This window comes from Monodon monoceros, unplaced genomic scaffold (assembly GCF_005190385.1).
Source record: "Monodon monoceros isolate NGI ecotype Baffin Bay Population unplaced genomic scaffold, NGI_Narwhal_1 Super_Scaffold_18, whole genome shotgun sequence".
In the NCBI taxonomy this organism is placed as follows: Eukaryota; Metazoa; Chordata; class Mammalia; order Artiodactyla; family Monodontidae; genus Monodon; species Monodon monoceros.
The window spans coordinates 155809876-155836968 of record NW_021703774.1 but is presented as its reverse complement, the minus strand read 5'-3'; the positions used below and the strand labels follow the sequence as shown (position 1 = coordinate 155836968).

The window sequence follows — 27093 nt, the reverse complement described above, 5'->3', positions numbered from 1 at the left end:
GAATAAAACAAGGGCTGTTCTTTAAGTAGATGCTTTGGGTGGATGTGTTCTGACAGTGCCATCATCTGTCAAAAGTATTTGAGGATCACTTTAAAACTTACACAAATAAATCAGATTCACTACTCTATAGTCACACTCAATTCTTTACTTGAAATTTTTCTCCCAATTTGATTACTACCTTATTTACTAACTTTGGCTCTGAATTACCTGTTTCCCCAAATTAAATTCACCCTCAAGAATAAGAATTTGGGGACTTCCCTGGTGGTCCAGTGATTAAGAATCTGCCTTCCAATGCAGGGGACGCAGGTTCGATCCCTGGTCGAGGAACTAAGATCCCTCGTGCTGCGGGGCAACTAAGCCTGTGCACCGCAACTACTGAGCTCGCGCACTCTGGAGCCTGCGCGCCACTAGAGAGAAGCCCGCGTGCCGCAACGAAGAGCACACACACCGCAATGAAAGATCCCACATGCTGCAATGAAGATCCCTCATGCTGCAGCTGAGACCCGACACAGCCAAATAAATAAATAATTTTTTTAAGTTTAAAAAAAAGAATAAAAATTTGTCAGCTTTAATGTTAAATGCTATTCATGCTACTGCATAAATTGCATATGTGTTAATTCAAAGAGTCAACTATAAATTCATGAACACAACAAAAACAAATTGTCAGCTTTGATAATAGTCAGAAGAATGAGCTTTAGGCTCTGAAGGCAATTTGAAAAGAGAAACTCAAAACCTCTGATTTCAACATGTAATTTCTGGAGTGTTATGCTAATTTTAAATGACTACCTTATTTTACGGTGAAACCACATACAGTGGGACAAAGGTGTTTTCACCTCTGGATTTGTTTCTTGTTTTAGTTATTTTGAAATAGTTCCATTTTAAAGAATTTAATTTCTAGACAACAACCCAATGGTATTTAGATTAAAAAACAACTTGGGGGTCTAAACAGTTTGCTTTCTTCTCCTATAAAAATCATTCCAACCCAACACTTCTCTATTCCTCACACATCTCATGCATTCTCACCAGTTCTTCCTGTTCCTCCTTCTGACTAGAATGGACTTTCTATGCTCCAACCCAATTCCTAGCAAAATTTTATTATTCCTTGCAGGCCCAGCCCAAATGCTTCCCTTCAAGAGCTCCCATCCTTCAGAATTAATTCCATCATCCACTGATCTCCCAAACCACCTAGGTGTAAACTGTATGAGGGCAGAGACCATGTCTATTTTCTTCATGACTATACTCCCAGCACCTAACACAGTACCTGGCACATGGTAGGGGCTCAAAATATATTTGTGGAATGAATGAATGCTTTCTATTCTATTATATAGCACTATTTAGTTATTTAAATGTCTTCCTCCACAACAAGACTGTCAATTTCCTCTGTACTAAGGACCATGGTCTTATCTATCTTATATCTCTCTGAGACATGGAGAGGACAAGGGCGGGCCCAGAAGAAGGTAGCTTTTATCTTGCTAAACCTCTAAAGTTTCCATTCATTTACTCTCAGACCAGCCAGGATCACAGTGGATTTCCTGTTTTGTTTTTATCTTCTCTTTGGTCCAAACAAAGCTTCTGATGGTGGAAGAAGGGCCCTAGGATCTGAAGATTATTCCCCTCCCCCACCCCAAGCCTGAGCTCAGCTGACTGAGTCCAGATGTAGGGTCCCTTGGGCCTAGGTGTCTCCAAGTTGAATATGAACTCCCTTTGTTCCCTGAGTTCCTCCCGCTGCCATTGCCCTTCCCCCACCCGCTCAACCCTCTCCAGTCTCTTCTTCCATTCTGCCCACCAGAATGATCCCTCTAGAGCTGGGTCACTAACTCAAATGCTTAGAGAGTCAGGCTGGTAGAAAAAAAATGCCTGGGAAGTTAGAGGCAGTGCCTTCTAAAGGTGGAAGCTAATTATTGTTTGCAGGAGTACAAACCCAGTGTTCTAGAACAGCTGATGTTTTGAGAAAAACTAGAAATGCAGAATTAAAAAAAATATGTGAAATCTCCCAATGTATAAGTACTGGCAACTCTTTCAATTTTTTTTTTTAATTAGGCAAGCCAATTAAAACATATGCACAGGCCAGATATGGGCTGTGAGCCACTGGTTTCCTTCTCTGCTGTACATCTCTGACCATGTGATCTTGATGCTCCCCCTGGGCATTCTATCTCCTTACTTGAACATCAAGACATGGACTACCTCTGGGGCCTGAAAAATCTCCTGCCATTTTCCATGCACCTCCCTCCACCCCCAGTCTAGATCATACCATGTGACTTGCCATTCCAGGGCGCCATGCCAAGCTTTGTAATGCTTTCATGTCTCTGCATGTGCTGTTCCTATTTCTATTCACTGAGCCAACAACTCTTTGTTGATCAGCCAATCCAATATGTGCTGGTTGCTGGGGACATAACCATCAGCACCGCAGGCAAAGTTCCTGCCCTCATGGGACTTACATTCAAGTGGCAGAGGTAGATGTTACTCAAATAATCACATGAAGAAGTAAACTTCAAATGTGGTAAGTGTTAGGAATGAGCCCTGAGAACATATAACAACGAGAGCTAAGCTGACTTGCCCTGGGGATCTGGGAAGGCTTCCCTGAAGAAATGACATTTTTAGAAGTCTGAAGGATGTGTAGGAATTACAGTATCTAAGGAAAAGAGGTGGAGCAGGGAGGGACTGGAGTGGGGCGAGGGGAGGTGTGACTGGAGTTTTTGGAGAAGAAACCAGACAGTCCGGAGGAGGCAGGAGTCTCGCTTGTTTGAGGAACTGAAAAAGGCCAGGGTTGCCAAGCAAAGGAACTGAGGAGAATGGCATGAGATGAGGCAGGAAAGCCAGGCAGAGCTCTCCATGAGGGCAGGGCTGGGTCAGACATGGTAAGGGTTTTGGTTTTTATCCTAAGGGCAATATGAAGCCACTGAAGAGGTTTCAGGGTATGTGTGTGTGTGTGTGAGAGAGAGAGACACACACACACACAGATATGATCAGATTTGCACTTTGAAAACATTATGCTGGCTTCTGGGTGGAGAGTAGAGAAGAGGGGCAGGAGCAGGAGAAGAAGTTGGGGACCAGTTCAGAGGTTGCAGAAGTTCAGGTGAGGAACTATGGCACCTCAGATGGAGGCACAGGTAGTGGAGACAGAGAAACACTGACGGGCACCATTTATGAAATAAACAACAATAGGATTCAGGCATGGATTGTGTAGGGTAGGCATAGAGCGGTGAGGCAGCAGAAAGAGGTTAAGGATGACTCCCAGATTTCTGGCTGTGTGGTAAGTTGGGGGTGTTGTTCCCTAAAACAGGGAACAGTGGAGGAGAAGCAGGTTGGTGGTGAAGGCAACGAGGAGAATGAGAGTTTAATTATTTAGCAGGTATTTACTTGGTCAACACACATTTATCAAAGGCCTGCTTTGTGCCAGCCTCTGTCTATATAAAGACAGAAGTGGTTCCGGCACACAAGCTGCTCTGGATGGCAGGTCAGGCAGAAAAAAAGTTATTATAATCCAAATATCACGCAGGCCTCATAACCCTGTGGACTCAAACAAAGCCACATGAGCACTAATCGTCCCAAGTTCCTGTTGTTGCCCCTGCAAAGTTCCCTTCAAGTATTTCTGGGACATTTCTAGGGACTTTTCACACATGACTGTGTGACTAAGCAGTGGGGTCAAGTCATTGGGCACATCAGCCCTGCTCTGACCCCCTTTGTCCCTGCCCACTGCCCCTACCAAGGGTGCCTTCTGTGGGAACGCTAAGAACACCCCTGGACTAGAGTGAGGCAAGCAAGGAGATGGCCCTGAAAGTGGATGCCTCCTTAAGTGTTGCTGGCCCTGATGCTCTGAGGTGCTGGAGCAGGACTGGGTCTAACTGAAGGATTTAATTTCTCAAGTCATCTGAGCCCTGAAGCAGCACTGCTCATGGCAGAAGTTTGAGTTCTACTGGGGACATGTTGAGTTTGATGGGTCTCTGAGACATTGAAATGGGGATGTAACAGGGCTGCAATTGGCTACCTGGATTTGGAACTCAGAAGTTTGGGTTAGAGATCTACATTCCAGATCATGGAGGAGGGAGAACAGGCACGGAACCAAGCTCTGCTGAAGTGCCAACATTTAAATGCCCTGCCCCCACTCCACCTGGCATCTTCCCCCCAAATCCAACTTTCCTCATTTACGTTGGCAGTTGACCAGTCACTCCTTCCGGTGCATTCCTTCAGCTCTTTGTACGGTCCTCTGTGATAACACTTTTCACACTACTAACTCTTGATTTATATATTTGTTCCCTTCACTCTACAGTGAGCTCCTTGAGGGCATGAACTCTCTTACTCAATGTTGACCCTCATGCCATTTTCATCTACCACATTGGCAAAGACTAAAACTATGGGCAGGGAATAAAGAAGATGTGGTACACGTACACAATGGAATGATACAAATGAACGTATTTACAAAACAGAAACAGACTCACAGACTTAGAGAACGAACTTATGGTTACCAGTTACTGGGGTGGGGGAGGGATAGACTGGGAGCTTGGGATTGACATGCACACACTGCTGTATTTAAAATAAAATGCCTTTCCATGAAAAAATAAAATAAAATCAGGTTTAAAAAAACAAAACTATGGGAAGAGAGTACCCAGAATTGATTGAGGAGGTACGAGAAGAGGATGCTGCTTATCCTGCTGCTTGGCACAGTCTTTCTGTGTCATTGCTAGGAACTTATCCCAGAGATATATTGATATTAATGCACAAAGATGGTGGGGCTCATTGCAGCATCATTTGCAATACTGAAAAGCTGGAATCAACCTATACTTCTATCAGAAGGGAACGGATTGAGAAGTACTTGGTGGAATAATATGCTACCATGAAAAATGAAGTAGAGGGGACTTCTCTGGTGGCACAGTGGTTAAGGATCCCCTTGCCAATGCAGTGGACACGGGTTCGAGCCCTGGTCCAGGAAGATTCCACATGCCGTGGAGCAACTAAGCCCATGCGCCTCAACTACTGAGCCTGCGCTCTAGAGCCTGCGAGCCATAACTACTGAGCCCACGTGCCACAACTACTGAAGCCTGCGCGCCAAGAACCCAACGCATAAATAAATTAATTAAAAAATATATTTTCCATGTCTCTATTTGACTTATTGTTTTAATTTTTATTTATTTTTGGCTGCTTTGGGTCTTCGTTGTTGCGCGGGGGCTTTCTCTAGTTGCAGTGAGCAGGGGCTACTCTTCGTTTCCGTGTGCAGGCTTCTCATTGCAGTGGCTTCTCTTGTTGCGGAGCACGGGCTCTAGAGCGCAGTGAGAGGCCCGCGTACCACAAAAAAAAAAAAAAAAAAAGATAGACTTACATATACAATAGATGCAATAAAAATGTCTGGAAGGCTACACAAGCAACCACCGAATAGTGTCTTTAGAGAAGGGCAGTCAAGTGAATGGGTCAGAATTTAAGGGGAATTTTACTTTTCACTTTATGCCTTTTTTATAGTTAGATTTTTCTTAAAACTAGAAGCATGTATCTTTTATAATAAAATGTAATATTTGGTATTTATAATCTGCTGGGCATTACTCTAATTACTTTATATAAATGCACTCTTTAAGCCCTCATAAGAGCCCTATGAAGTAGGTAGTAGTTTTTTGTTTATTTTCTGTTTCTGGCCGCAACATGCGGCATGCAGGATCTTAGTTCCCCGACCAGGGATCGAATCCGTGCACCCTGCAGTGGAAGTGCAGAGTCCTAACCACTGGACCACCAGGGAGTTCCCAGGTAGTAGTTTAGCCCTATTTTATAGAAGAAGAAATGAAGCACAGAGATGTCAAATACTCAAAGCGTATATTTTTATAATAAAAAAAAATCTTAGAAAAAAAATTAAATATTCTCAGTCTTGCTTTCTCCTTCCACACCCTCCACATATTTGGCACTTCCTTCCGAGAAGAGAAACTACCCAGGGCTGGAGCCCTTCTTCTCTTGGAAACCGTCTGTGAAGCAGGGGAGGCGGACGGGGCTACAGATCCTCCATTGGTGGGTCAAGCACGGGTCAAGCAGCTACAGGCAAAAAAAAAAAAAAAAAAATCCTCCAGCCCCTCAGTTAGGGACTCACATGAAAGTGAAAGTATGCAATAAGGTACTCAATAAAGTGTGTAGTAATAACAATGGCCGCTATCACTTATCAAGCACCTACTAACTGTCAGTTCCTGTGCTGAGTGCTTTACAAGCACTATCACTTTTAATTCTATCAGCCCAAAGGTAGGATTGTTATGACCCCTTTTTTATCAAGCAGGAGAAAGCAGAGGCTGAGCAAATTTGAGTAATGTGCTCAATTATCCAGCAGGTAAGAGGAAGAGCCCGATTTGGACCTAACTCCATCGGAATCACAATGCTCTCAATTGCTCCTGCATCCTACACCACAGTAACTCAATTAAGGGAGAAAATAGGGTAGAAGGAACTTCTCCCTCCCCCACCCCAAAACAAAGTCTAGCTATAGTCAGTGAAAACGAGACAGATTAGAGAACAGGCCTTTCAGATCCACAGCTAACATGAAACACCCAAAAATCTTCATTAGGCACTAAGTGGAATAATAATTATTATTCTGCTTATAAGTCCAGGAGGTTTACACTGGTATTTGTTAATGTTCACAACAATTCTGCAAGGTAGATGTCATTATCTCCACTTTATATAGGAGGGAACGAAGGCTCAGACAGGTTGTAGTTCTCCTAATGACACACAGTGAGGACAAGGCGTCGGCTTATGAATTTGTCTGCCTCACTCCAAAATCAGTTTTTTCACAAGGCCATGCTGTTAATACCTTCAGGTGAACCTGAGGCAGCATATCATGGTCAACACAAAATGAAATCCAGACATCTAGGCTTTCAGGACAGGAATTACTCTTCCCTGACTCCAGGGAAGGCCCCCCTCCGCCAAACAGAAGGCTGTTGCTTCGCCTACTTGGTAACTACACTGCAGCCTCACAACCCATCACCTCAGAGATTACCTTTTGTGTGTCTCACTAGGAAGAAGAGCTCAAACTTCGCCTCAACCCCACCTTTAGACAAAGTACGTAAAGGTTTGGCAGCCTCCTGGAAAGAATGTTGAGTCTAGTCTAGAAACCCACAGATACCACTACCCAATGCCTTTTCAGACACTTCTTTATCAAAGTTTTATTAGCCTCAGCTCAAGGTACCTACATCTAGGCATCTCATTACAGAGCAAGGACACTTCAGCCATTTGTAACACCACCACCCAAGCAGGAGTTTCAAGGACAGCAGCAGAAATGTGTTGCAAGGGAGCTATAAACCCTCCTCATCCCCTTTCCCCTCCTCCAGGCATTTGCTCTCTCAACTCACCTATTTCTTCACAGTCCACAACTGGATTACTCCCATTTCTTAAAATATTTGTGACATTCTCATCTCTGCTCATTTATTCACACTTCCCTTTGCCTGGAACTCATTCTCTCCTGGCCGAAATCTATCTTCCACTTTGAACTCCAATCCCACCTAATTTATCTTTGGACACCTGTCACTTTACATTCTTCATTACAATTATTCAAAACCATTTTTCCCCCTCCTACTTGACTATAAACTACCTATGTGACCTCAAAGTAAAGTACTGCCCTAGACACTGGAGATAAATATGTATAACATATATGTGATAATTTACGGAGGGATTTGTGTTCAGTTCTCATTTCTGCTGGTGATTGTCTCCCTACCCCCAAGAAGGTAGCCAGCCCCTAATGTTCCCTAGCTGAAGGCTTCTAAGTTTCAGATCTAAATATCAGCAGTTTCCAGGCACCAAGAAGACAATTTCCAGAAATGCTTTTGAAAAGTGTGGGCTTATTAGGGGAACTGATCCAGGAGAAGGGATGGGAGCGAGTGCTTTCAATGAGGGAAGCAAAAATCTGTGGAGGGAAGGAAAGGGTTAGAGAAGGTACCAGGTGTTTTGAGAGTTTATGGGAAAGTAAAGACCTAGCTTTCATTTGCATATAGCACCCCAGGATGAGGAGAACGCTGTGGGAGACTGTCCACTATACCTTGGCCTTGAGAGCAGCGGTAAGGGTCTGTCTCTTTGAGCAAGTGTGGAATGATTTATTCATCGTGAAGGGCAGGAGGATTAGCACTCACATCCGTAGAAGGCGCCACCCTAATGATTACGCAGCTGGCCTCTACCCCATGTTTTTGTGGAAGAAACACGTCTGCAGAAAGCAGTACTATATGTAGAGAGCTAAAATGCTTCGCCCTTTAAGACGACTTCTCTGATCAACAACGGCTAACGTTTAAGAACCTACTATATTGGAAACCATGGGATACGTACTCCTTGGATTCCCTGCTTTGGTCTGGGGCCCTTTTCCTGGCTAGGTATCAGGTCTCCGATCTGAACCCTCCCTCTTAGTTTAACTCCTCCAATAGCCTTCAGTCTTTCCATTGACCCGTCCTTCCTCAATGTCCCCCTGTAAGCTTCCCTTCTCCACCCCTCAACTCTGAGTCAGACTCTCCTTTAGTCTTCCCTTCTCCACGCTAATCTCTCCCTCCTCTCTTTCTGCCCAAACAGCCCCAATTCTCTCTCCTTCCTCTCCCGCGTCCCCCAGGCGGGTCTTCTTTCACTTCCATACTTCAGTGACCCCTCTCCCCTCCCCCCTCCCCCACCCCATTGAGTTCCACAGCTCAGCCGTTGGAGGAGGCGTGGCCCCGCGAGCATCAGGTCTCCCGCCCCACAAGCCGCGGGCCCGCGTGCAGACAAAGACATTCCACAGCCCCCGCCCCCTCCGCGCTCTCGGCCATAAGTGGGAGGAGACACGTGTCCCTCTAGCGCCGAGTCACGAGGAAAAGAAACTAACGGAGCCCGCGGACACCCGCGCACGCGCACAAGGCTCCGGCCTGGCGGGCTCGGAGGAAAAAGGGGAGCGGGGAGGCGACTTCTTCGGGCTCCGCGGCGGTGCGCAGGCGCCGTGGCCTGACCAGGGACTTTGTTCTCCGCGGAGAAACCCAAGGGCGGTGCCGGTACTGTCTGCGCACGCGCGCCGCCTCATTTCCGGTGCTCTCTTTCGCTGGGTCGCTCGGGTCGGCTTCGGTCGCCGTCGCTCCCGCTCTCCCACCTTCGCCAACCGTCGCTCGGGCCTCTGCCGCTGCCGCGTCGCTTCCTCGATCCCTCGATCGCAAATCCTCCACAATGCAGCGCCGGGACGACCCCGCCGCGCGCATGAGCCGGTCCTCGGGCCGCAGCGGCTCCATGGACCCCTCAGGTGCCCACCCCTCGGTGCGTCAGGCGCCGTCTCGGCAGCCGCCGCTGCCTCACCGGTCCCGGGGAGGCGGAGGGGGGTCCCGGGGGGGCGCCCGGGCCTCGCCCGCCACGCAGCCGCCGCCGCTGCTGCCGCCCTCGGCCACGGGGCCCGACGCGACTGTGGGCGGTCCAGCGCCGACCCCGCTGCTGCCCCCCTCAGCCACTGCTTCGGTCAAGATGGAGCCGGAGAACAAGTACCTGCCCGAACTCATGGCTGAGAAGGACTCGCTCGACCCGTCCTTCACTCACGCCATGCAGTTGCTGACGGCAGGTAAGGGCGCCTCCGGGGTCCCTGTGGGTCGCCCGGCCACCCGGGGTCATGGGTGGTAGCGGCTTTGTTCCTCTCCCTTACCGCCCCCTGGGGAACCAGGCAGTCGTGGACTCCCCTTATCTCGTCCTCGTCTTCGGGACCCTAGCTTCTACAACTCCCATTCCGGTCCAGGGTGCGAGGGAGAATTCCTAGGCTGCAGTGGAGGCCCGAAGGGGACTTGGCGATCTCTTAGCGCAAAGATTTTGATGGATAGTGCCGCGCTCCCCGCCCCCTTGCCGACCCTTCCCCCTCCCACCTCTTGCAGCTGCCCCGCGCTCCGAGTGCTCAGATTCTTCCAGAAATGAACCTTCATCTCCCGCTTCCCCGAAAGGGGAAGCTTTTTGATCGCGGGTGGCGGTCGGCGCCTCAACTGAGGGTGTAGGAGGTGAAGGCAGCCTGAGCCGGGAGGGAGGGAGGGAGGGCCGAGGTGAGATGGGGTGAGGCTGGGGTGCCCTGTCCAGCGCGCCGCGGCCGCCGGGGCCGGGTCGGACTTCGCGGTAACTGGAGCTTGAGTTGCTCGGAGGCAGGAGCAACCTGTGGGAATCGGAGCTTGAGGTTTTCCGAATCAGATTGCCGACTTCGGCCGATAAGATGGTCAATTGCTGTAGAGCCAGGCGGTTGGATCCCTTTATTTTACAACGCGTGCTCGTCATTGGAGAAGGGAAAAACAAACCTAGAGACAGTGAAAGGGGGTGATACAGGGAGATTAAGGATGGTTTCCATGACATTCCCAGTAAGATGGGAAAAAAATTGAAAGAAGTTGCATGGTCTCCCCCCCCTTTTTTTGCTTCAGTCCTGAAATAGATTAGGAATAGTAGTCTTTGTTCTCTGTGTGTACACTAGCACTCCTTTTTTGCTCAAAACTGGCCATCACCTAGTCGCCTTGATTTCTCCCTAAAGCCGTCTGTTTTGCTCTCTCTTCTAGTTAAAACGTTTTAATAAGTGTATCTTATGATACCTAAATTTTATTAAGCAAATAAAAATTCACAGCATTCCAACACTGAATGAGTAGTTGGACTCTTTGGCAGGGTTGATATAATGGACACGTCCGTTATGAAAATATCATTTCCCTCCCTTTGTTCTCTGTCTCCCACCGTTGGTTAGAGGTCTTTACTTTTAAACACAGTAAACAAAGCCTGAGGTGGTCAAGAATAAGAACATTTAGATAAACTGCTTACATTTTCAACTCTGTGCTTTGCTGTTCTATAACACAGATTGTTTGAAACATTACTGTTCATTGTGTTCTTCTGGCAAGCTCTTTGAGGGCAAGGAATGCTTTTTGTTTGTTTGTTTGTTTTGCGGTACGCGGGCCTCTCACTGTTGTGGCCTCTCCCGTTGCGGAGCACAGGCTCTGGACGCGCAGGCTCAGCGGCCATGGCTCATGGGCCCAGCCGCTCCGCGGCATGTGGGATCTTCCTGGACCGGGGCACGAACCCGTGTCCCCTGCATTGGCAGGCAGACTCTTAACCACTGCGCCACCAGGGAAGCCCCAAGGAATGCTTTTAAATCTTTATATTTTTCATATTGTCTTGCATATAGCAAACACCAGGTGTTTGAAAGCAAGTACATGCAGATTCAGGAACGTCAGACTAAATGGTATAGGTTGACTGGGTCTTATTTTTATTTCCTCCTGTCTTTAATCAGTCTATATTAAATGAGAATAAAATAACAAACTTTAGAATTTTAAGGTGTTGGCTTGGGTTTGAAATTCTAACTCTTGACTAGTCACCTACTCTCGGGAAACTTTCTGAACCTCAGTAACCTCATCTGTAAAGTGGGATGGTGAGTTGTGAGGATTAAATGTTGTGTAAAAAGCACCAGCACAGTTCCCTTTGACCTGTAATCATTAGATAATAACATGTCACCAGTTTTCTCCTAGTTGTAAATTCGTGGTACTGAGTAAGGTATGAAAATGCAAGCTTTTTTTGCCTTTCTGAGCACATCAAGTGTCCAGTATGGTGCTCGTCTTTTTAGTAAAAGATGGTTTCTTAGGATAGCCATCAAAAACTATTGATCCTTAAAAGTTACTTCCGATTTTCACCCTTCTTACATTTTTTAAACTTGGGTGCTTTTATCCCCCCCACTCTTAACACCTTTTATTTTATTATTATTTTTAACATCTTTATTGGAGTGTAATTGCTTTACATTGTTGTGTTAGTTGCTGCTGTATAACAAAGTGAATCAGCTGTACATATATCTATATCCCCATGTCCCCTCCCTCTTGCATCTCCCTCCCACCCTCCCTATCCCACCCCTCTAGGTGGTCACAAAGCACCGAGCTGATCTCCCTGTGCTATTCGGCTGCTTCCCACTAGCTATCTGTTTTACATTTGGTAGTGTATATATGTCAGTGCCTCCCTCTCATGTTGTCCCAGCTTACCCTTCCCCTTCCCCGTGTCCTTAAGTCCACTGTCTACGTGTACGTCTGAGTCTTTATTCCTGTCCTGCCCCTAGGTTCTTCAGGACCAATTTTTTTTTTTTAGATTCCATGTATATGTGTTAGCATACGGTATTTGTTTTTCTGACTTATTTCACTCTGTATGACAGATTCTAGGTCCATCCACCTCACTACATATAACTCAATTTCATTTCTTTTTATGACTGAGTAATATTCCATTGTATATACGTGCCACATCTTCTAAACTTGGGCTTTTTTGATGTCTTTTTCCTTTAACCAAATTGAATTTTAATTGGAGAAATGGGATTGAGGTAATGCTGGCTCATTGAGAAAACTAACTTGGGATATGTGAATATTTCTTAGCATGGATAAGTCTTGATATATGTTGGACCTGGCTTTGAAGATATTTTTTTGAATTGAAATACAGTTGATTTATTTTAAGATATTTTTGAATGATCTGGAAAAGTGGTCGTAGTGAAGTCAACCAATTGTGAGAAAGTGAGATTGAGAAGACGGAATAGTAGTATTTAAGCTCTGATAAGGATACAGGTAAGAAAAACACAGCTAACACTGTACTGGATGCTGGACACTGGCCTGAGCACTTTACATCAAATGTTTAGTCTTCATAAGAATACTATGAGGAAGTTACTCTTATTATTATTACTTATGAGGAAACCAAGGCAAACAGATTAAATCATTTGCCTAAGGTAACAAAATTAGTAAGCAGCGTATGGAGGATTTGAAGTCAGTCTGAGTCTGGATCCGCACACCTAACCTTCTTTGCCCCACCCCACCCACCACTATAGTACCTGCAACAAATTGTACTCAAAAACATAAAAATAAATTTTGTGCTAAAATATTAAAAGAAAATCTGTTTCATCAGATTTTCTGAACACATCAAAGTCCTAACCAACAGGGCAGTGAAGATCACAAGGCAAGACAAAGAAGGAGGAGGAAACCCGGAGAGCAGAGCCTAGCACTGAGGACTGTGACTCCTCCGGGCAACTCTGCCTGTTTCCCAAGAGGTGCTACAAGACCCAGACCACTCTTCTTTACCAGCCACATAGCCCTCCCTGTACCTTTACCCAGCTTTATATTATTTTTCACTTAGCAGCATCTGATGCACCATATGTTGTTGGTAATGTGTTTGCTTGTTGGCTGCCGCTTCTTTATGACTAGAATGTCAGCTCTACCAGGGCAGGGATCTTTTGTCTGCTTTGTTCATGGCTGTATCTTCTGTTCCTTTAAGAGTGCTGCACAGAGTGGCCTCTTACTAAATATTTGATAAATGAATATTCATCCTTGTTGCATGATGGAAAAATAACGCAATTCTGAGGGATTTCGATTTTGAATATAGATTTCTATATTAGCCAAATTGATCTTCAACCACGATGACAATTAAATGCGTTTGCAGACATACAAAGACTCTGAGGGTACCCATGCTTGTTTTCTGAAACAAAAATAATTTATCATATTATTTGTGTTAAATATTTACACAATAAACATAAGATGTTTTTATGTATATCAGTGTTCTTTTTCTACTTTTTATAACTAGGAAAATACAAGTTAGTGTAAATGACTCAGGAATAAGTAAACATTTTCAGTAGATTAACAGTCCCCAGATGATCTTGAAAAGATATGCAGAAATTCATCTTCCAAAAGCATTCAGTGCAGGGACTTCCCTGGCAGTCCAGTGGTTAAGACTCCATGTTTCCACTGCAAGGGGCATGGGTTCGATCCCTGCTCAAGGCTAAGATCCCGCACGCAGTGGAGCAGCCAAAAAAAAAACCCTCAGTGCAGAATATTTCCAGACAAAAATCTATTGAAATTTCAAAATAGTATATTTCTTTATTTTATTTAAAGTATACTATGGAAATACACCTAGATGTCCCCATTTCATTCTACAGAGCTAGCAAGACCTATTAAAACCAGAAAGTGGAATTGCAAAGGAACTATAGACCAAGTATGGCTCTTCATATCTACGGGTTCTCCATATATGTGGATTCAACCAACAATGAATCAGAAATACTCGGGGGGTGGGAGGGATTCCAAAATTTCCTAAAAGCAAAACTTGAATTGGCTTTGCGCTGGTTTACATTGTATTTACAACTATTTACATAGCATTTACATTGTATTAGACATTATAAGTAATCTAGAGATGATTTAAAGTATACAAGAGGATGTGTGTAGGTTATATGCAAGTACTATGTCATTTTATATAAGGGACTTGAACATCCTTGGATCTTGGTATGGGAGTTTGGTCCTGGGACACCAAGGGATGACTGTGTAGGTATAAGTATAAATATTAGGAAAGAAAGAGGCAGAATTTATCATTATTTGCAACAACTTCATGGTTGTTTACCTAGGAAAATGGTGAGTGATGTGGCTGATTACAAGGTAAAGATGTATAAATCAGTAGCTTTCTGATACAGAAGCAGTAGCCAATTAGAAAAGAATTGACAAAATGATCTCATTTTTTAGAATAGCAGAAACTTCGGGATAGGCAATAAAAATCAATTCAAAATGTATGTGAATATTCATAACAAACAATAACAATCTGTAACCTTTGTAGAGCATATAACATGTGCCATGACCTGTGGTACTCATTAATTCCATCTTCATGGCCCTTCTATGAGGCAGGAAGAATTTTTATCTCAATATTACAGATGAGGAATATTGTGATCACATTGTCGACTTAAAATTTTATTGAAAGTAGTAAACGAAGATGTGAATAAAAAGAAATATGCCATGTCCTGGTGGGAGGAGGAACTAGTCTTATAAAGATGACAACTTTTAAATTAACATGTTGGTTTTTTGCATTTTTCAAACTAATTCCAAACTGGATTTATTTTTTTCAACTTGACATATTGAATATAAAGTAGCTAAAAGAGAGAGACAACAAGGAGTTGTACTGTATAGCACTGGGAACTATATTCAATATCCTGTGATAAGCCATAATGGAAAAGAATATGAAAAAGAATATATATGTGTATAACTGAGTCACTTTGCTATACAGCAGAAATTAAACACAACTTTGTAAATGTACTATACTTCAATAAAATTTTTAAGTAGCTAAAAGAGTAAATGAAGATAAATGAAAAAAAAAATTTTGGAGACAGGAAGATAGTGAAAACCTGCTACATTGACAGAAATGAAGTCAAACAAGACTTAGTGCTTGAGGGGATGTGGATTAGAAGGAACAGTGCTGGTAGAAGTGTGAATCGGTACAACCACTTTGGATAACAGTTCGGCATTTCCTTTGAAAGCTGAACATTCAAATTCTTTAAATTGAGCAAGGTTATTCCTAGGAATGTACTCAAAGAAACTCTTGCCCATGAATGTCTCACTCATAAAATAGTGCACTTTGTTTCACCATTGATTGGATACTGTGAGATTTTCAAAATAAAATACTTAATACAGCAGTGAAAATGAAAACTATAGCTGAATGCCACAAGATGGAGAAATCTTGGAAATCTAATGTTAGGTGAAAAAGTCAATCCCATAAGGCTACATACCTATGGTACAATACTGTTTTTTTATTATTTTTTTTATTTTAGTTTATTTATTTTTGGCTGTGTTGGGTCTTTGTGGCTGCATGTGGGCTTTCTCTAGTTGCGGCGAGTGGGGGCCCCTCTTAATTGCAGTGCACAGGCTTCTCATTGTGGTGGCTTCTCTTGTTGCAGAGCATGGACTCTAGGCACGCAGGCTCAGTAGTTGTGGCTTGCGGGCTTCAGTAGTTGTGGCACGTGGGCTCTACAGCGCAGGCTCAGTAGTTGTGGCACACGGGCTTAGTTGCTCCGCGGCATGTGGGATCTTCCTGGACCAGGGCTTGAACCCGTGTCCCCTGCATTGGCAGGCGGATTCTTAACCACTGTGCCACCAGGGAAGCCCTACAATACTGTTTTTATGGAACATAATACTAGCAAAATTAAGTAAAATATCGTTAGCGTGCATAGGTCTGTGATAAAGCAGTTTTTAACAAAACTAAACGTGTTTACCATACGACTCAGCAGTTGTACTCTTGGGCATTTATCCCAGAAAAATTAAAACTTATATTCATGTGAAACCTGTACGTGAATGTTCATAGCAGCTTTATTCATAATAGGCAAAAAACTGGAAATAACCCGTATGTCTCCAGTTGATGAATAGTTTAGCTGTGGTACATCTATACCATGGAATACTACTCAACAAGAAGAAGAAATGAACTATTGATAAATGCAACAACTTGGATGGATCTCAAGAGATTTTTTTTGGTCAGGCCGCACAGCTTTCAGGATCTTAGTTCCCTGACCAGGGACTGAACCTGGGCCCTGGCAGTGAAAGTGCCAGGTCCTAACCACTGGACCTCCAGGGAATTCCCTCAAGAGAATTATGCTGAATGAAAAACCCAATCTCAAAAGGTTACACACTGTACAATTCCATTAGTTTAACATTCTTGAAAATATAAAATAATTGAGATGGAGAACATTAGTGGTTGCCAATGTTGGGGAGAGAGGAAAGGAGGTGACTGTGGCTGTAAAAGGGTGGCATGAGGGATCTTTGTGGTGGAACTGTTCTGTACTGAGACTGTGGTGGTGGTCACATGATTAAATTGCATAGAACTAAGCAAACATACACACACACACACATAAGTACATGCAAAACTGGTGAGATCTGAGTAAAGTCAGTAAGATTGTATTAATGTGAATTTTCTGGTTATGATATTATAGATATGCAAAATGTTATGGAGAATAGTGGGTGAAGGATACACGAGATCTCATATTTCTGACAACTGCATGTAAATCTACAGTTATCTCAAAATAAAGTGGTTTGTTGTTTTGTTTTGTTTTTAAGAGAAAAAAAGGCTTAAACTCTTAAGTTGTACCCTAAGAGATTTGGGAGACTATGGTCGATATGCCATAATAGAGTTTGCCGCTATCCTGGAATGTGGGAATTGAGCCCCTTAGAGTGCTCTTAACTCAGGCATTGAGGGATTTTTTTTGAGCCAGTACCCACCCTTAGTCAACACTGTGTGTGAAATACTGTGTTGGTATCTTTTTCTGGGGAGCTAGTCTGTAGGGGCTCATGACCCCAAACCAGATTAAGAACCTATAACTCGGTACTCTTGCTTTAAATAATAAATAATTTGAAAAATGAAAAAAATGGAGTGGTTTTATACAAAATTAATGAACTTACTGGATTTGTGATTCCAAAAGGATTTACCAACAGAAAAGATACAGGGCAAAGAAGTATAAATTTGGGAATGATGAAGTTATATGAGTCGTTAAGGGAAGTTAGGGGGTGTTCATGGTACATTTCTTTAATTTGGTAAATGTTTATACATGCCTGTTGTCTAGTAGACACTGTACTATAAATTGCAGTTAGTTTAATAATGGCAAGGGTCCAGAAATTGTTCATAGCAGGGGAAGGTGTGCTGTCGTTAGATGTATGAACCAAATACATTGATAGTCTGGAGGAGGGCATGACACCTGACCTTTTGGAGCAGATATCCTATGAATCTTGCCCTCCTAGAAGCACTATCTCTGGATGTCTTAGTCAGAAAATCTTGCTTGTCTTGCTCCTTATCACATGTTCAGTTAATGGAATGTACATGATAGCCATTTTTAGTTAAGCCAGTCCAGTTGATAAAATCTGTATATAATTTTTTTCAAACTTCTCTTGTATTAACAGTTTTGTGTTCCTTAACTCTTTCTTCCATTAAAAAAAATCCTCCTTTTTAAAAGTAAGAAGGAAGACTAAATGAGGTTTAATGACTTGCCCAAGGTCACACAGCAAGCATGTAGCAGAGCTGGGAGTCAAACCCAGTTCTGTTTAGCTTCAAAACTCAGATTCTTTCCTGTCAGTCATACATTTAAGAAACAGTTCTCATCCTTTGGAGCTAACAGTCTGGTTGTGATAACACCTACCAAAAAAAGGAAAGATTAAGTTATAGTAAAAGAGTAGAAGAAAAGCCACGAGATTTGTTGAATTTGCTCTGACTGACGTAAGGAATAACCTGGGTTTAAATACCTGCTCTGTCACTAATTTTGTGATCTTGGACAAGATTTCTTCACTAGTTAAGTGGGGATAATCCTGGTTATAAAGACAAAGGGAAACAATAAATACAAAGGTCCTGACACATGAAAGGCACTCGGTAAGATATGATTATTGTCAGCATCTAACTTTGAAGCAAATGTCAGCATCTAACTTTGAAGCAACCTCTCTGTGTTGTTTACACCTTAGCTTTTCTTTCTTTGACTCTTGAGATATCCAGGGTCTCCAGAGGCCCAAGCAAAGATCTTTTAAAGGAGTCAATTTCAGGGCTTCCCTGGTGGCGCAGTGGTTGAGAATCTGCCTGCTAATGCAGGGGACATGGGTTCGAGCCCTGGTCTGGGAAGATCCCACATGCCGCGGAGCAACTAGGCCCGTGAGCCACAACTACTGAGGCTGCACGTCTGGAGCCTGTGCTCCGCAACAAGAGAGGCCGCGATAATGAGAGGCCTGTGCACCGCGATGAAGAGTGGCCCCTGCTTGCCACAACTAGAGAAAGCCCTCACACAGAAACGAAGACCCAACACAGCCGAAAGTAAACAAATAAATTAAAAAAAAAAAAAGTAAAGGAGTCAATTTCAGAAGATTGTCTAGAAAGTACTTTTGCCTGAGGGTGAGGCATTTTTAGGAAGCTTCTCTTTGACTTATTTTCTTCCCATTACAGCCTGCTCCTTAGCCCTCCACAAGAAGTGAGGCCAAGAAGAGAAATTGAAAAAGAAAAACGGAGAAAAAAAAAAAAGAATTGAAAAAGAAAAGATCAGGCAGCTGAACATCTGAGGCACACGCAGAGCCCTCTTGTTGTCTTTAGCTGCATGACAGTGTCTGGGGGTATAAGCAGTACTTCCCAAAACTTCACAGAATCAGCTCTTTTTTGCTTAAAGTGCCCCCCACAACTCCTCACTGAAAGGCAATAATAAAAGCATGAGGTTTGAAGTTAGAGAAAGCCTGGGTTTTAATCCTTACTCTCTTACTACTTTAACAGCTTTGTGACTTAGAGATTTAACTTCTCTGATTTTGTTTCCTCAGTTATAAAATGGGGATAGTACCAGCTACTTCACTGAGTTACTTTTTAGGATAAATGAGGTAATATGTGTATGGAGTTTGATACATTGTAGGCATTTAATAAATATTTGGTCCTTCCCCTTCCAAACATGGAAGACCACCCTTCTTGAAGGCTCAAGTTGCTTCTTATTCTTTTGCTTTCTAGGCTAACCCCCTGATTGTTTTATCTTTTCAGTTCTGTTTTACTTAAATCATTGTTCTCTGAATTCTCTAAAAATGCTTTAACGTTATTTTTTAAATTGTGAGGTAAGTGGACAAGGGGATCCTAATTAAGATCTGCCTAGTTCAAAATATAGCAGAAGGATCCATGTTATAGAAAGGTCTTAAATTCACGGGGCACATTACATTGATATTAAACAAACCTTTCTACTGGGTTCAATTTTTGCATCCCTGCTTCCTATGGGAGTACAGATTAACAGACTTTGAGTCTTATCTTCTTGTTCTAACCAATTAAAGTTTCTGGAAAGTGGTATAAAGTACAGCTGAAGGGCCTAACTAGATGGCAGCAATTAGGACACACGGAGAGACATAGTTAAGATGAATGAAGTATGTAATTTGTTCCACATATTTAGAATGTTTCAGATTAGAAATGTGGCATCTTTGTTCCTGTGGACTTTGGAAGATTGAGTACCCAGTTTCCCAGCCCAGAAACTCAAGAGGTGTGTTCAGAGGTGGTAGGCTCAAAACTAGAGACTACAAAAAGTTAATATTAGTAGTAAGTGGGAAGGGGTGGGGTCAGGATACACTACCAGTGAAACAGTAAACAAATAGGTGTTGAATGAAGAAGCATTTAGTCTGTTGATTGTAAGGTTAAATTTGTTTTCTATGCCAAGCAATGAAAAATAGGAGTGCAAAGAGCACTGTCATTTACCGTTCTTATAAGAGTGTAACATCTGAAATTAGGCTTTTTAATAAACAGAAGCCTTCAGTTTGAAATTCTGAACTCTGTAGTCTGTCAGTCTCAGTAACTTTCCTTCATCCGTGTACTTTACAGCTGGACTTAGTCTAAACAGTTTTTTTTTTTTTAATTGTTAAAGGTTTAGATTTGCAGTATGTGTTTGAAGTCGTATGTCTTTATACAGAACTGGTGGTTTTCAAAGTGTGATCCCTAGAGCAGCAATATCAGCATCACCTGCTAACTTGTTACAAATGCAAACTCCTAACACAATCCCAGACTGGAATTGGAGCCCAGCAGTCTAGTTTAACAAACCTTCCAGGTGATTCGATGAAGTTTGAGAACACTTGCCTTAAAATTATAGAAGAAACACTGGAAATGTTATATAAGGAGAACATTCTGTGTTAGTTAGAATGTTCCACTAATTTTAGGGAGTATAATTTTTTTGGTTGTTGTTCTCAGTGGACCATAGTATATAACCTTTTAGTTGCTGCTTTTCATTGCCTCCATACTTGGCCCCCATCTCTGTTAGTACTTCTGTTGTAGCATTTAACTATACTTCATTGCTGACTTCATAGACTGGGAACTCTAGTATATAAACATAGTGGAGATTGGGACCATGTTTGACTTGATCTGTTGTTTCTCATATACTTTACAGGACAAGGTGCCTGGCTCTTAGTAAGTCTTCCATAGTGGTTAGTGATCATACCTGTATCTGTCCCTTCATGTGCCTCTCCATAGGAAGCACTCAAACACTTGCAGTCACTGAATGAATGGATGGATGGGTGAATGAAGTTCCCTAATGATAGAAAATCTTTTTGGTTGCTAAGGTTCTAGCTGATGAAGCTGTCTTAACCCATGAATTGAAATTATTTTGGTGCATTTTTTCCTTTAGGACACTGAGTGAATTTGGGCTAGGTAGTGTTCAGTATATATTAAAACACTTCCTGAGGAATGGGCTTTTGGGACTTCCCTGGCGATCCCATGGTTAAGACTCCACACTTCCACTGCAGGGGGCTCGGATTTGATTGCTGGTCGGGGAACTAAGATCCCACCTGCCAAAAGAAAAAAAAAAAGAAAGAAAGAAATGGGCTTTAATTAGCATGTTTACATATGTTATTTTATTCTGTCTTTATAGTAACCTCATGAGGTAGATATTGCCTCCATTTTACAATGAGGAAACCAAAATTCAGAGCAATTAAAAAATTTTTCAGAGTTCACACAACTGGTGAGTGGCAGAGTAAAAACCAGATCTTTCAGACTCTTAAGGATTACTACTATCCAAAGCACTACTGTTACAGAATTTTAATGGGATTCTCGGTTGTGTATTTAAATTATTGACTTTGTTTCTTCATTAAGATATGACTTTGTACTTTTTTCTTGATGCAGATTTTAATTTTTTTAGTTCGTTTATCCCCTTTTCCCCAATTCACTGCTAAATCCATTTTGTGTTAAGAACATTTGAATGTCTCTGTAGAGGTTTCCACTAGAAGTGGAAGAGCAGACTGCTCTTATTAGAAGCAGGCTTTGGGTTTCCTAGTTAGCTTCATCTAGCTTTGGTGCTTTCACCCAGTCTCCATTTGAAATTAGCACTTTCTCATTACACAGTACTCTGTGTATTGCTTTAAGCTGAGCAGACTCAGAATTTTGCCTTTATTTAAAATAAAAAGCTAAATTAAATTCTGTTTGTCCTATTCAGAAATTGAGAAGATTCAGAAAGGGGATTCAAAAAAGGACGATGAGGAGAATTACTTGGATTTATTTTCTCACAAGAACATGAAGCTGAAGGAGAGGGTTCTGATACCTGTCAAGCAGTATCCCAAGGTAAGGGAAAGAGTGCCTCACTTTGAGTTGTCTTTGTAGTATGAGAGTATGTAGTATGTCTTGTAGCGTGAGCTGTAGCAGAAGACTTACAGAGATTTTGATGTGTCAGAAACTTAAGCTGGTGAAGGTTCTGTCCCATATATGTATCTGGCAGTTGAAACATGCAAGTCCGTCACTAATAGCATAGCTATAGCCAGGATGGAAATATAATCATCTTTTTTTATCAAAAAAAAAAAAAAATTTTTTCTCAAAGTTTTTTTTTTTGGAAAGCAACTAGTTATATTTAGTTTATCAAACCAGTACTACCAAAGGGTACCATATGTCTGTTCTGTTCTGAAGTAACTGGCTTTAAAATATTTATGTAAAAGTATGAAGGGTTGCAGTGTGATATGGAAAGAGTGCCAAACTACATCAGGAAATCCAAGTCTAAGAACTGCCACTTTCCAGTTGTATAACCGTAGGCTAATCACTTTATCCATACAGCCTCAGTATAATACTTCAGTAAAAAGGGAGTGGTAATACTCTACCTATTTTACAGGATTATTGAAGATAAATAATACGTGTGAAAATATTTTATAGGAACATATGTGTTTAGAAATCTGTCTTTATTTTCTGTCAGTTCAATTTTGTGGGGAAGATCCTTGGACCACAAGGGAATACAATCAAAAGACTGCAAGAAGAGACTGGTGCAAAGATTTCTGTGTTGGGAAAGGGCTCAATGAGAGACAAGGCCAAGGTAAGCTCACATTAATGAGGCAAGAAGACACCCTAATGCCTTCCAGTAGCCCAGAGTCCAGTATAGATTCCTTATGGAAGTTAGCACTTGCGTATGTACGGAATGTGATTCCCTTAAATTTGCATTGGATATAAGAGATTATAGACCAGTTAATTCACTTCTTTGGCAGCGCTGGAAGAACCTAGGTGTGCCCTGGTAATTGTTTTCTTTCTGACTTTGACTGCATAGTAATGGAAACAGCAGTAGCAACTTTGGCATTAGTAAGCTTATCTATGAAAACTTGGAAGGGGAGCTGGGTGTACTGAAACTTACTGAGACTAAAGACACTAAAATGTGAGCAGCACATTCCCTTTTCAGTAATGTGGAAAAGTGAGAGCACTAGTCTTGTGAGTGCAGGTGAGTCTGAGGATTAGTTGGCTGGTTTGTTTTATAGCCAGCTGGAATGTGAGGCTTTCTAAAAGAAGATATTACAAAAGGAACCATGAATAATCCTAACAACAGAACCTAATGCTTATTTTTTTTTTTCCATGCCATAGCCCCATACTCTTTATGCTCTTTGTAAGTGTGGAGAAACTTACCACCGAAACAGAATAGTCTTAGCCTTCTAGGGCTACTTACTGTTGTGGCCTCTCCCGTTGCGGAGCACAGGCTCCGGATGTGCAGGCTCAGCAGCCATGGCTCACGGGCCCAGCCGCTCCACGGCATGTGGGATCTTTCCGGACCGGGGCATGAACCCATGTCCCCTGCATCGGCAGGCGGACTGTCAACCACCGCGCCACCAGGGAAGCCCCAGGCCTCCTTTTATGCAGCCTAATTGACAAACATGTTTTCTCAGACCCTCTTTTGTCCACTCACATTTCCCACTAGATGAATACAGTTAGGGCTGAGGTATGTTATTCTAGCTAATGAGATTTACATGAGATTTTCTTCTCTCTGTCGTGACTTCTTTCCTTCCCTAGAACTTCCCAGACCATATAAGCAGATAAGAAGAGCTGGTGATTAAGAGCTCTACCAGGGATTTAAAAGCAAATGCTTGGCAATAAATGAGTGAATGGATGAATGCTTGGCAAACAGCTGTGGTCTGAATGGAAACTGGAAATAAGTTTGTCTCTTGTATACCTTCTAATAAGAGCTCCAGTGAATACACCAGTGATTTAAAACAGAAGAGCAGCAGACTAATTGCAGGTTTAGCAGACTGTGTAAATTACTATTCTCCAGAGTTTGTTTTGCTTTTTTCTTACACTTTTCTGTTTTTTTAGGTGTTGGGGTCATTTCTCAATGCCTCTTTGGCCTAGAGGTAAAGGTGTCATTTTCTCCCTAGTCCAAGTGATGCGATGTTTTTGTGCATCTGTCCGCAGGAGGAAGAGCTGCGCAGAGGTGGAGACCCCAAATATGCCCACTTGAATATGGATCTGCATGTCTTCATTGAAGTTTTTGGACCCCCGTGTGAGGCTTATGCTCTTATGGCCCATGCTATGGAGGAAGTCAAGAAGTTTCTAGTACCAGTAAGGAAATCTATATCCTGTATCTTTTGAGCAAGAGAAAACTGGGATCTTGTGCTTATTGCTAAGGCAGGGTTTCTTATCCAGGGTGTCTGCATAACCTGAAATTATATACCAAATTCTTCATTTATGTTCATTTTTCTGAGGTGGTCCATTATTTGTATCTGGTTTTCAAACCACTGTGCCCCAAGGCCACTCTCCCACTCATGTCTAATGTGGTTTTAGTTGTATACTAGTATCTTTTGTCAATATTTTGGATCCACAGTGTGTCTGGCATTTTAACATCTGGTTAACAGGGATTTAACAGGATCTTCACTAAATTGTGTATTTTGGTGCTAGAGTGGAACCAGAAGGTTATGATAGGAAAATGACTAAGGTGGTCATAATCCCCTGCACTTAGGGGGGTTTTATTCTAGACTCTAGAGAGTCTAGATGATAACAGCAAGAAGCCTCTAGTCTCCAGTGTTAATGGATTGAATTCCGACCTGAGTGCATTCAGGGCTTTCTCTCCTGGAGGAGTTTACTCAAGTAGAGATGATTTGAAAGAGGCATGATGATTGTAGGCTTAACTGTTGATAATATTAAACAGATTGGTGTACAGCTCCTTTCAGAATGTAACTAAGGCCTTGGAAGAATTGGAACAGACCAGGTTACCTGTCTGGCTTATTATTACCTGGTCAGAGATTTCATTCTTTGAGTAAGTAGAAAATGATGAATTTTTGCCATTTGGCAAGAACTGTTAGTTTTCAGAGTTAGTCTGAAAACTACTTACTGTTGAATATTTAATAACCAAGTATGAATCTGGAACCTTAAGAAGCATTTGGAGTACTATTCAGCTAGAATTGAGTAAGCATCATAGTTTCATCACTAAGAGGAGGTGATATATATAGTTCCTGGTTTTCTTGTATATGTAAAATGAGGGAGTTGGAACTGTGTCAGCATGTGAGAATTGGTAGAGCAAAAATTTATAGGGTGTGTGTACCTGTAATGCTGAGCTCCAAGGATTCCAACACTGTCTTAAATGTCTCAGCAGCTGCTTTGCTTCTAAGTACCTCGTCATCATTAGAGTGTTCAACATGCAACAGCCAATTTAAAGTATCCTAGGAAAAACTCAGAGCTCGTAAATTTTCCCTTGAGGATATGCTTTTTACTCTTTGAGGTATATGTCGAAGCATCCTGAGCCATCCGTTTTCTGAAGGACTGCAGGGGAATGCCCATCTCCTCTTTATCATTAGACTCAGCATATTTCTCAAAAGGGCTAGGCTTATAAGGCTTCCATGTAAGTGGATCTTCAAAAGAGAAGCCTGCCAGGGAGGTCTGGGTTTCCTCAGTGTTGCTGTGGCAGTTAGAGGAATATGAGCAAATGGCCCATCATTGGTCCCTTGATTCTCCAATATGAATCTCAACCAGCAGAAATGTGTACGGTAGGAGGAGGTGAAGAGTTGGTGAGGGGGCGCATCTCTGTGGTGATTAGAATCTTCTAAAAGCTGTATACACCTGGAATATATAAAAATGCATGAAGTTAAGACTGAGTGATTCTCTTCAGGAAATATGTGAAAAGATTTGCAAATGGCATTTGGCTCAATTCTTCCCCCTTGTGAAGAAAAAAAGTGAGCCTGTTTTTGCGTCCATGACCAGAGCCCTCCGTTTTCCCCGTAGAACCTGGTACAGTAGGAAGAGCACTGGACTGGGAGCTTTATCTGCATCATCTTGGACAAGTTATTATATCACTTTTCTGAGCCTCAGGTTCCTTGTTCATCCCAAACATTTGTTAAGTATCTGGTAGGTGCCTAATACTATGCTTGGGTCTGAAGTTACAAAAATGGCTCTTGAAGAGCTCACAACCTAGTGAGAAAGACATACAAACAATTCCAAAGTGATGTGGTAAGTGCTTAGAGAAAATTACATAGTGCTGTGGGAAAAGAGGAGGGAGTGAAGGGTTGGCATCAAGAGAAAGTTTTTCAAAAGAGGTGAGGTAATATTTTAGATTAAATCTTGTGAGAGTTAAGAGTCCCTCAGGTGGACAAAAAAAGGCAATAACATAGTCTGATGATTCAAAGCCTAGATTTTGGAGACAGGTAATTCTGAATTTACATGTAGAATCTGCCACTTACTAGCTCTGTGTCCTTAGACTGATTGCTTTATACTTCCCGAATCTGTTTTCCCAAATGTAAAATGGGAAGATCTGCCTATTTCAGGGTTAATTTGAAGGTTAAACTGAAAACCCTATATAAAGTTTATTATATGGTACCCAGCCATAGAACTTAATTAATGGTAGTGGCTTTTATTATTCTAGAAAGAGGAAACTATTTGCAAGAGTGGATGTTTAAGAGTATGCCATGTTCTGAACTGCACGTTGTTCAGCATGGCTTGAAAGGAGGTTATACATGGAGAAAGGATGGAAGTGATCTGGAGAGCTAGGCAGGGACCACATCGTGAAGAACTTCATCTGAATAATGAGGGGTCTACCATCAAGACTCTCCTCAAAGAGGTGACAGGTAGAGTGCCATTTGACTTCAGAGAATGAATGACCTGAGACTTCATCTGGGCTTTCAAAGTTGTTCTTAGCATCCAAGGCCCGTATGGGCTAGATGACTTCTCAGCAGAAGGTAGAGAATAACACTCCTTCCCATTATCTTTTATCCACAGGATATGATGGATGATATCTGCCAGGAGCAGTTCCTAGAGCTCTCCTACTTGAATGGAGTACCAGAGCCCTCTCGCGGACGTGGGGTGCCGGTGAGAGGCCGGGGAGCTGCACCTCCTCCTCCACCTGTTCCCAGGTATAAATAATGGAGACAACTAGAAATGGGATGTGAATTTGACTGCTGGTACCATCTCTGTTTTACTGGTGCCCTTATCTCCAGCTTAGAAAGGGTCTCAGGATTTGTATGTTGCATCAGGAGTGGAGTTCTAGGGAGTTCCCTGGTGGTCTAGTGGTTAGGATTTGGCGCTTTCACTGCTGTGGTCCAGGTTCAATACTTGGTCGGGAAACTGAGATCCTGCAAGCCGCATGGCATGGCCAAAAAAAAAAAAAAGAGTGGAGTTCCAGATCTTCGTCACTTTGACTATAATCAGGTACAGCAGTCCTGAAGC

The 27093-nt window shown here is 42.5% G+C and overlaps 1 protein-coding gene across 2 annotated transcripts in view; it reads left to right on the top strand.

Annotated features, from left to right (window-relative positions):
- Window positions 1-8835: 8835 nt before the first annotated feature.
- KHDRBS1 (KH RNA binding domain containing, signal transduction associated 1) overlaps window positions 8836-27093 on the top strand; it is a 36203-nt gene continuing 17945 nt past the window's right edge. Inside the window, exons 1-5 of one of the 2 annotated variants that reach the window (XM_029228418.1) lie at window positions 8836-9511; window positions 21635-21759; window positions 22379-22495; window positions 23854-24000; window positions 26647-26780. In XM_029228418.1, the coding sequence (XP_029084251.1) occupies window positions 9130-9511; window positions 21635-21759; window positions 22379-22495; window positions 23854-24000; window positions 26647-26780 (905 nt within the window). In that variant the 5' untranslated portion in view covers window positions 8836-9129. The remainder of the gene's footprint in view (window positions 9512-21634; window positions 21760-22378; window positions 22496-23853; window positions 24001-26646; window positions 26781-27093) is intronic. The other variant, XM_029228417.1, reaches the window with a different exon arrangement.